The 11,845-nt window shown below is 35.3% G+C and overlaps 1 protein-coding gene across 1 annotated transcript; it reads left to right on the forward strand.

Annotated features, from left to right (window-relative positions):
- The first annotated feature begins 4,031 nt into the window (after positions 1-4,031).
- Positions 4,032-7,937, forward strand: LOC122016476 (hydroxyphenylpyruvate reductase-like). The gene is made up of 2 exons (XM_042573775.1): positions 4,032-4,546; positions 7,255-7,937. Exons 1-2 carry the CDS (start codon positions 4,115-4,117, stop codon positions 7,771-7,773), a joined length of 951 nt encoding a protein of 316 aa, XP_042429709.1. The 5' UTR covers positions 4,032-4,114; the 3' UTR covers positions 7,774-7,937.
- The last annotated feature ends 3,908 nt before the right edge of the window (positions 7,938-11,845 follow it).

Genomic DNA, 11,845 nt, shown 5'->3' on the forward strand with positions numbered 1-11,845 from the left:
AGATTTAAATATTTAGGATCATTTTTACAAAAATGATGGAGGGATTGAGAGAGATGTCTTACATAGAATACAAGTAGGATGGATGAAATGGAGGGGAGCGTCGAGTGTTTTATGTGACCGTAAAATACCTCTTAAACTTAAAGATAAGTTCTATAAAATCGCAGTTAGACCTACTATGTTATATGGAGCTGAATATTGGGCTATGACTTGAGCACATGAGCAGAAGATGAGAGTTGCAGAGATGAGGATGTTAAGATGGATATGTGGACATACGAAGATGGACAAAATAAGAAATGAGAGCATTAGAGAGAAAGTCGGAGTTGCATCTATTGAGAAAAAACTCCGAGAGACACGTTTAAGATGGTACAGACATGTACTTAGACAACTAATAAATGCTTCAGTTAGACGATGTGAAACCATGATAAACATGCATATCAAATAAAAAAAGGAAGACCAAAAAAGACTTGATTAACAAAAATAAAATAAGATAAAATTTATTTAAATATAGATGATGATATAATAAGAGATAAAATTTAATGGCGTAAAATGATTCATGCAGTCAATCTCATCTGGGAAAAAATTTGATTGTTGTTGTTGTAATTACAATTACAAGAACCCCCTTTGTCACTGTTTAATCGTTTAAAAAACAAAACTTTATTAGTACGGGGCTGGAATCTTGATTTCTCAGAAAAAGCATTAGCATTAGGAGATCTTGATCCTGTCGATCGAAAAAGACAGTGCACTAGATCTGTACGGACCTTTTACTAATATTTTAAGGATAAATTTGTATGCACTCCCCATTGGTAAACACAACTTTACATGTAGTCCCCATCCATGAAAAATTTTCTTTTCACTCCCCAATCCAATATATTTACCTAATTGCCCATGATATTTTTAGGTACAAAAAATCCAAAAATCAGTATAAATCCTCTTAAATTCAGTATATTAAATTAGAATCTAGTATATTTTCTATTAAATTGAGTACGATTCTTTTTTCACATCAAAATATACTCGATTTTAGTTTAATGGGCTGAATTTAATAAAAAATATACTCGATTTTTAATATAAAGTACTGACTTTAAGAAGAATTATACTCATTTTCGGACTTTTTGTACTCAATTTTGGACTTTTTGTACCTAAAAAATATGGGTTAATTTCAATAGAAAATATACTCGATCCTAGTATAGAGTACTGAATTATAGTGTAAAGTGCTGAATTTAACAAGAATTATACTTATTTTTAGACTTTTTATACCTAAAAAATAAGAGGGATAATTTTGATAGAAAATATACTCGATTTTTTATATAAAGTACTGACTTTAAGAAGAATTATACTCGTTTTTAGACTTTTTGTACTCAATTTTGGACTTTTTGTACCTAAAAAATCTGAGGGGCAATTTAGGTATCAATATTTGCATGAGGGAGTTGAAACAAGTAATACTTTGTATGTAGGGAGTGGAAACAAAATTTTTTAGTCATGGGGATTGCATACAAAGTTATGATTATCATTGAGGATTTTTCTCTAATTTATCGATATTTTAAATGATTTTGTTTTTAATAATAGATGAAGATGAGCATATGTATATTCAGTTCATGGGGTACGAATTTCAGAACCGGCAGCTAATCAATAATTTTTATTATTATTATATTATTATTAATAATTGGCAGAAGAGTACGGGAGGATTATTTGTCAGCAAATGATTAATCGTTTAAAAATAAATTTATTAGTGCGGTACTGACTCCAAGTCTTCCAATAAGAACCAAATATTCCAGCAAACTAAATTATAATTATTATATTCTCCCGTATTAATTAATTATTTAATAAAATTTTTATTATATTATTATTATTAATAATGGAAAAAGGGGAAAAAAAAAAAAAGGTGAGAGAGACTTATTTACTTGTTAATTTATAATCATTTACTAATTATTTAGTAATTAATTAATATTTTTTACTATATAATTATTTTTGAAAATTATGGCCCAATAGTATCGGACAAATAATTTTATGAATTTATAATTTTAATTATTTTAATATAATAATATTGAATCATGATAAATCATGATGAACTATGAATTGACGATTCTAAATTTTGAATCAACAGCTCAGAATTATGATCGGATCTAGTTTTATAGTTGCTACAACTCGGATTTAATCATATTTATCTATCAGTCATGTTGTAATAAGTATGAAATTTATAACTATTATAGTATAATAAATATGATTTTATAACTACTCGAAAATAGATTGATTTACTTACCTAATATTTATAGTTATTACAATGAGTCCGACGCATTCAAAATTTATGTGGGAGATTAAGATGGAATATGCAGGTAAAAAATAACAATGAGAATTGAAGGATTGAAGGGTATTAAAAAGTAAGGTGGAACAAGCTTTAATCATTTAGGAGTTTTTTTTTTTTTTTTTTTTTTTTTTTTTTTTTGACGGGAGACGGGAGATGACAAAATAAATAAATAAATATACGTTTGATCTTGTTTAAAAGTAGAAACGATGGTAAGTTAGGAATGTGGTTAGAAGATTGATGAGGCAAAGACTTTATGTAGTCCTACAATACGAAAGACATTAGTGTTGGGCTGGGATGGGGTTCCTGACGTTGACCCTCCGATGCTCAAGTCAATTCCCGACAAGTAGAGAATAATGAAAAATTGTAGCTAAGAGTATGTAAAATAACGAATTTGCGTATACCTCTGCCTATAGGTGAGAACCTCTTTTATAATGTCATTGTAATATTTATGCACACATCTCAAGGCACGCGCACGTTTTCAAAAATGTCTCAGGAAAAGACAAGTAAAAAAATATCTCTGACACATTTCCTTAAGCAAGTATACAAATTTATGATGGGACAAACTAAAAGTTTTCATCCTACAATTGCTTGTGAAACATGTTATGTTGTTAGTAACACAAACCTACAAAAGAATATAAGGAGATATGTGGGTGGATACCGCTATAGGTAGATCGGTGTCCAATCGATCGGGACATCTCCACTTGATTGTGCTGAGCAGTACAATCTTCCTTCGCTTATCTTTTTCGTAGTCGGAGGATTATCTTTCTTTCGAACGGACACATCACTCACTCGACCGGGAGGCGACCTGGAGAGGTACTTTCCATTTGTCTCTTAACTTTATGCTATCCGCTTAATCTTGTTTACCCGTCTAGACATGTCATCTGTCCATTCATAACTGAACCGTTCGACTGACCTGTGGCCAGTGTTCTTTAGCTTTCTTAACTTTGACTTTTATTTTAACTTTCTTAACTTTGACTTTTATATTAATCGCTCTTTTTTACCTTTTTACCTTGACCTATCTCTGAGGGCCCTCTTCCTAACTGTATCAACTTTAATCAAGTGAAAATAACATTCACTTAGAATTGTTTAATATGCCTATTCCACGATAATATTATAGAATTGAGAGTTGATTATTTTGAGCAAATTGTTTTTAGAAAAAACTTGAAATTGTACCTCTTATTAGCAGCAGCAGCAGCATTAAAAAAAATATTTCATATTAAAAAATATTTCAATCTAATTTTTTCATTTTAAAATATTAATTTTAACTATTATTATTATTATATTAATCAAAATTACTTCAAAATCAATTAAAACTACTCTAACATTATTAGACTAATCTTAATCAAAACTACTATGATATAAAATAATTTTAATTAATATTAAAGTATTCTTAATCGCAATTACTTAGATTCATATTATACTAATTTTAATTAAAACTATATTTAAGTAATTTTGAAGGAAACATTAAGATGAGAGATTTTTTTGATATATATATTTTTTAATTTAAGATAATATCTTTTTAAAATTTTCCAATTATTTTTATATTAATTATTAAATATTATTGGATATCTAAATCTGAGTAAATCAGTTGAGTGATATGGAAATTTTAGGGAAATAAAATATATCGAACATTTAGGGGTATAATTAAATGTGGATAAATTAGTGGAGCAAAATAAAAAAAAATGCATTTCTATATAAATCTCTCTCTACAATTCTGGCATTTTCGGAACCTGCTACTCTTGTCGTCATCTGGGGTAGAGTCTTGTCCTCTCCGTCGCCTCTCGTCAGTCGATTGGCTCATCGGCGTCGGCGATGGAGTCCCTTGGCGTCCTCCTCACCTTCCCCATGAACGCGTACCTCGAGTCTGAGCTCGCACGCCGCTGCAAGCTCTTTCGCCTGTGGGAGTCTCCGCCCGAGCGCCGCCAGGAATTTATCCGCTCCAACGCTGCGGCTATCCGGGCGATCGTAGGAAACAGCCATGCTGGTGCCGACGCTGACACCATAGACGCACTCCCCAAGCTCGAGATCGTCTCCTCCTTTAGCGTCGGCCTCGACAAGGTCGACCTCGACAAGTGCCGGGAGCGGGGTATCCGGGTCACAAATACTCCCGATGTACTCACCGAGGATGTAGCCGATCTTGCCATCGGCCTTACTATCGCCTTGCTGCGTCGCATCTGCGTGACGGACCGCTTTGTCCGCAGCGGAGCCTGGGCGACCCAAGGGGACTACAGACTAACCACTAGGGTGAGATTCATCTGCTCCTCTTCACCTTTGCTTGTGTTCTGATTTCACTATGTTAATATCTTGTTTGGAATCATACATTTAGGTGCTTGGTTGTCAAAAGAAATTATGTTATCTCGAAAATTTGGGATTTGGAAATCCAATTAAAGTTATCCCGATTTGTGTTTGTTATCTTTCGAGGATTCATGAATCATGAGACCAAATAACGCTATAATATAATACCAATTACATTCATAGCAAGTGATTCCAAATATAATGAATTAACATCCAATTAAATTTGTTTCCCACTTGAATCCAAAACATTACAGTTGGAGTTAGAATCTTAGGAATTCTTGGTAATAGTTCATGACAGCCGATTTTATTCAGTGTGTGGCTTGATTAGATGTTAGAGTACCATTATGGATGATCTTTCTACAGAGTCTCTAATGATTTGTGTTGCTTAACATGCTACAATTTCTATGGTAAGAGCCTTACGATCCAATTACATTATACAATAATCTAAAGATTGTATCCCTAGACATTGTTCAACCAATGATATCACATCTCACTAGGCATGTCTATCCATAAAGACACCATGAGTGTTTTAGGGTGTTGAAGTGTATGTTGAACATATGCTCGGGCAAATTTTTATGTATCATCCCTTAATAGCTCATGTTGAGTTTGGACCAGCAATTTTTATTTTTGAAGGAAACAATGATTGAGGCGGTCTACTATGTTGCCAGTGCTCAGGGGTTGGCCATATTAAGTTAACAAAATAATTGAAGGGAAAAATCACAGAGCCCCTGGTTGGCCTTTCTCAGATCAGGTTAGAAGTGTAAACACCTGCTAAGGCATGTGAGTGGCTCTCATAGCACCTGCTGTTTGATGAAGTAACCTTTAGTGTTCTAGGTTTCTGGTTTCCCCCATTAGATGCATCATATTTGCTCAACGCAAGTCTTTGTGCATTTGTATATCTTTTATGTGTTTTTTGTGTTTGACATTGTTATTTCTCTGCTGCCTAAATTGGACAGATTAGTGGCACTTTGGGTTCCTAACAGATGAATAACCAAAGCAAATCTCTGCTTGCTGCCCTTAAAGATTGGTATCTCAATCGTAGGGTAGCCAAAGTTTGATCTACCTCTTCTCCGTTACACCACTAAACTTGTCATATGACAATGATTTGATTATGTATTCGATTTGGAGCATGCCAATTTTGTGTTGATTAAGGTGAGCATGGAAAGTAGACTGGAAACCCCACTAGGTTTAGTGGTAAGAGCGGTAACTCGAAAAAAGGTGTACTAGAGATGCACATCAACCTCCAAGGTGAAGTCTCATAATAAGGACATGCAGCTTTATTAATGCGAGAAATCACATAGCAAGATATACTACTACTAGTTGGAAAAGAAGGAAATGTGATACATCCTCTTAATAGTTCAAATTTCTGGTTTCATATAATTAATCATGTTGCTACTGATACTTTTGAAGTAATTATATTATATGATGTTTTATTGGCAGGGAATAGTAGTATTTGAAATTTTGCTGACATGGTTGATATTTATGTAGTACAGTTTTGTATGTTATATGGCAATATTAAATTTGCCCTAGCTCATGCTTGCATTGCGCTCATGCCTTCCAACTTTTGCTGCCTATTGGCACCTAGTGTCTATAAGAATGTTGGTTGTTGGTACTTGCTAGGTGATGAGACAGCTAGATCTCACATATGGGTATTTGTATGTGCTATTGTTGGATGTAATTGATGATTGAACTTCAAGGTTTCATACTCAGTAGTTACAAACTGTTTCGTTTATGCATTGAGCAACTCCCTTTTGGAACTTTCGTCAATGATCAATCTTTCTGCATTTTCTGTTTGCATTTGCCAAAGCTACTGATGGAGTAATCATTTGGGAGATATCTGCTCCTCCTCTAATTCATGACCGTAATAGTTTTTCATTATGATTACTTGCAAAATACGAAGCAATTGTGTTCATGGTTTACTGGAATTTAACATCTGCCCTTGTGTAATATGATTTAAATTTTATGATTTGTTGTACCTTTCCACCACCATGGTTCAACGTCTGAGTTTGTTAGAATTTGTAATAATGAGATGATGAGTTGCATGCCCACCTGAACATTGGCCATGGATTATGATAGCTTTATATATGTCAAGCAGATTTTCTAAGCTCTCTTGAGTTATTCATCGTTTCTATCGGTCATAGGCCAGATTACTTGAACATTGTATTTTTTTCTTCTTTTTACGTCATAGGACATCTCAGGAAACTTTGATACGATGTCATTCTGCATATGTGCACTCTTGAACTAGTCAATTTATAGTATGGATATGAATGCTCGTGAAAAGGCTTTCTTCCTATATTGTGCTCTTTATGGTCGTATTATCACATCAGAATTACTTGTCTCTCTGGTAATCAGCTGTAAAGTACCCTGCAGAAAACATCCTCATATATTATGATTGTTATCGTTTAATGATCTGCCTATGGCAGTTATGGCCTATCACAGTGTTGAATTTCAATTACAAACTACTTGGGTGAATTCCAGTTGAAAGAATTTGTACTGTCGGTTCCTTGATGTCTTCATTTATTTCAAATATGTTTACCTACAGAAATATTGGTCTGAATCTGTCCATCCATCACCTATAATATTTACATTCTCTAATAAGCATTTGTTTATGTGAAAAGTTTCTGTTATTGAGATCAAGAATAATCGTTTGTATGCAGTTCAATGGCAAAACAATCGGTATCATTGGACTTGGCAGGATTGGCATGTCTGTTGCCAAGAGAGCAGAAGCCTTTGGCTGTCCTATAAGCTACTACTCAAGGTCAGAGAAGCCAAACACAGGATACAAATACTACTCTAACCTTCTTGATTTGGCTTCCAATTGTCATGTCCTCATTGTGGCTTGCCCACTGACCGATGAGACACGCCACATCGTCAACCGTGATGTCCTTGATGCGCTAGGACCCAAAGGCGTGCTTGTGAACATCGGGCGAGGTCCACATGTAGATGAGCCGGAGCTGGTGGCAGCACTGCGTGAGGGCCGCCTTGGTGGGGCTGCCCTTGACGTGTATGAGCACGAGCCGCATGTGCCAGAGGAGCTCTTTGGCATGGATAACGTGGTGCTGGTGCCTCATATCGGAAGTGCCACCAACGAGACTCGGGATGCAATGGCAGATTTGGTCCTGCAAAACCTGGAGGCACACGTGATGAACAAGCCTCTTCTGACACCCGTGGTGTGATCAGATCTCCTCAAGATTGTTCTCTTTAGTCAATCAATCACCTAATAACGTAACTGCAGTTGAGTCTGTGGAGCTCAACGACTCTTTTCAAAAGCATTAGACCGATTTGACTTGATGTTTGCGCAGAAGACAAGGGGAAAAAAAAATTCTGTATTCATCGTTCATACATAGGTATTTATATACATATGATATGAAGGGGAAAAAAATCAATCTTAATCTCTATCATCAAGAAAATATAGCTAAATATAACTAAAGTCAATCTCAATTTCTACCATTAAGGAAATCAAAATTAATCATAATCTCTACAATTAAATGAATCTTTAGAAATATTCAGTACTCCTCAAATTGAAGCATTTATGTCAATCTAGTTTGTTATAAAGTTTTGAGAATCATTTTCCGTCTAATGTTTTAGTAAAGATATCAGCGACTTAGTTGGATGATGATGTGAATGTAGTAATTTTTTAGCTCATTATATACTCACGAATAAAATGACAGTTGATATGCTTTAGTTCTCTCATAGAAAATTGAGTTACTTGTAATATGAATGGTTGCTTGGTTATCACAGTACATTGGTGGTTCATTGTAGATGAATCCTAATTTTTTAAGTAAATATTTTAGCCATAACATCTCGGTTACAATGTAAGCCATGGTTTTGTACTCAGGTTCGACAGTTGACCTAACAACAACAATTTGTTTCTTACTTCGTCATGTTACTAGATAAATACAATACCCAGAAGTAGATTGCCTGTCGGCCTTAGATTCAGCATAGTCGGCATCAGAATAAACTTTGATCTTTAGGTGCCTATTTCTCTTAAATGACAACCCTTTTCTGGGAGATTTCTTAATATATTTAAGAATTCTGATAGCAACATCTCAATTAACTTACTTTGACCTATCCATAAAATGACTGACTATTCCAACTGCAAAAGAGATGTCAGGTATTGTTATTGTTAAGTAGATGAGTTTCCCAACAAGCCATCTATATTTTACGTTATCCTTAAATAACTCTCCAATATCATTCCAAACACTTGAATTGATATTCATAGATGTATCAACCACCTTCATTCCAAGCAATCCAATTTTTTTGAGTAAATATGTAGCCTACTTCAGTTGGCATAATAAAACTCTAGGTTTGTTGTGAGCAATTGCAATTCCCAAGAAATTGACGTCATATATCCCTCATCACAAAATGTTGCTATAAATACTTCTTAGTTTCATCTATCCCATGTACATCACTCCCGGATATTAGGATGTCATCAACATATACAATAAGAATAATAATCTCATTCATGCTTTGTCATACAAATACAGAATGGTCAGATTTGCACTGTTTGAAGCCAACAACTTCGATTATATTATTGAATTTATCAAATGAGACTTTGGGGCTTTGTTTAAGACCATAAATAGCTTTTTTAAGTTTGTAGACCGATAGTAATATTCTCCCCCTGAGCAACATACCTTGGAGGTTACTCTATAAAAATAGTCTCGTGCAAATCATCATAAAGGAAGATATTCTTCACATCTAGCTGATACATTGGCCAAGATTGATTAACAGCCAAGGAGAATAGAACTCTAATAGAATTTAGGCGAGCAGTAAGAGAGAACATCTCAAAATAATCAACTCCATAAGTTTGTGTAAATCCTTTGGCCACTAGACGAACTTTGTATCGATCAATAGTACCGTTAGCTTTAAATTTCAGAGTAAAGATCCAATGATAGACAACAATCTCAACAGAAGGTGGTGCAACTACCAGCTCCTATGTACTATGAGAGATAAGGGCTGACATTTCCTCCTCCATTGCAGTTCGCCAAGCCGAGTGTTGATAGGCTTTAGAGTAGGAAGTTGAAACTTTTGTAAATAATAGAGAAACAACAAAAGCGTGGAATATATGACTAAGATAATCAAATGAGATATGATTAGACAAAAGATGGGTAGTGCAAGACTGAATAACTTTACAAAGAACAATAAGCAGATCAATATCGGAGGAGCGAGGAGCATCAGGAGTTGTAGGAAGAGGAGGTGAAAGACATGAATCTGATTTTGGCCGAACACGTCATGTGTAGACAAGCAATGGTCTAGTAGATAGAGCCTCTATAATGGGAGACATGGATAATGAGATAGGTAATGGAAGAGATGATAATGTATCATGTATCTAATCCAGACGGGGAGAAAAGTATGGCTGAGACTTAAAAAATATAACATCAACACAGGTATAACTACATTTTGTGAGTGGGTCAAGACAACGATATCCTTTTTGTTGGGACACTTCGGAGCTAGAGGGGGGGTGAATAGCTTGCTTCTCTTCGATGATGATAATTTGCGCGGAATACTCAAAGCTAAGCTCCTCCAATGCTAACAAATAGGATTTACTTAGTATCCACCTCAAATAAGGTGACTAATTCAAGGATCCGACCCTCTCCCACACATCCACTATGTAAGAGCTCCTCGGAAATAATCCGGAGGCGGAGAAGCCTCGTACAAGTTCACACACAGAAATACTAGAATAAGAACAAGAAGAAGCTAATACAATAAAAAAAATCTTACAAGATTTATAGCAAATGAAATCCTAGTTTCTTTCTTCTTGCTTGTAAACACCTTTTGATGAATTTGAAAGTGCAGCAATACTTTACTCTAAGCCTCCAAGAACTGGTGTGAAGTCATGTAAATCTTTGAGCAAGAACTTGTTTGAAATAGTGTCGAGTAAACCCTTTTCTAAGATTACCGTTGGCATCTTAATCGATTAAGCCTCTTCTTAATCACTTACCACGTTAGCAACCTGCTTCAAATGACTATATTTTCAAGCTTAAGTGATTACTCTAATCACTTAAGTGTTCTTAATCGATTAGCTGAATCAATTAAGAACCCTTCTGTTCGATCATGAGAGGGTCGTAAGTGATTAAGCTTCACTACTTAATCACTTACCATAACTTATGTTTCAAACAGAAAACTTCTTAATCGATTGTCCTAATCGCTTAAGATGTGTCTAATTGATTAGCATGATCGATTAGGCACCTCTTTGTACACTCATGAACACTGACTTAATCGATCATCGTAATCGATTAAGCATATGTAATCGATTACCCTAATCGATTACGACCCTTTCTATTTTCTCACAAAGAGGTCCTTAAGCAATCACCTTGATCGCTTAAGGCCTTCTGAATCTCTTACCCTAAGTGATTCAACAACCCTAGCTCCTGAACTCGAGTCCTAGAGTTCCTTGCCCAACATTCGATCAACCATGACTTGTTGAGACTCCTCATTGCCTAGCTTCTGGTCAAACATGACCTCTTAGGACTTCTTCACCAAGTGTTCGGTCAATCCTTTGATCCACTTGGACTTTTCTTCTCATGCCAAGTGTAAGGTCAACCTTGACCCACTTGGACTTACCATCTCGTGCCAAGTGTCCGATCAACCTTGATCCACTTGAATTTCCAATCATTAGATATCCGGTCAACCTTTGACCCACTTAGATTTTCAATTATCTGGCTTCACTCACCAGAACTTCCTCACTGCTTAGATTCACTCACTAGGGCTTTTCATCTAACTTCACTCACCAGGACTTTTTATTACCTAACTTCACTCACTAGGATTTCCATCTGTCTAGCTTCACTTACTATAACTTTTCACCTGACTTCACTCACTATGATTTTCTATCTGTCTAGCTTACTCACTAAGGCTTTTCACATGACTTCACTTACTAAGATTTTTTATCTGCCCAGCTTCACTCACTAGGGCTTTTCATCTAGTTTCACTCACCATAATTTTTCATTTACCTAGCTTCATTTACTAGAGCTTTTCAACCGTCTGACTTCACTCACCAGGACTTTCACACCAAGTGTCTGGTTAATATTGATCTACTTAGATTTTATTCTTCTGTCAACCTTTATGTTGGTCTTGTCCTTACCTAACCTCCAGTTAGGACTTCCTAGTCAAGTCTCCGGTCAACCTTGACCTACTTGACTCTTCTTCACATCAAACTGGTCAAACTTTGACTAGAAGGGAATTACATCAACAATCTCTCCAAACGGACAATTGTACTTGAAATCTCCATATATTGTCAAACATCAAAAC

Source organism: Zingiber officinale, chromosome 8B (genome assembly GCF_018446385.1).
Source record: "Zingiber officinale cultivar Zhangliang chromosome 8B, Zo_v1.1, whole genome shotgun sequence".
NCBI classification, from domain to species: Eukaryota; Viridiplantae; Streptophyta; class Magnoliopsida; order Zingiberales; family Zingiberaceae; genus Zingiber; species Zingiber officinale.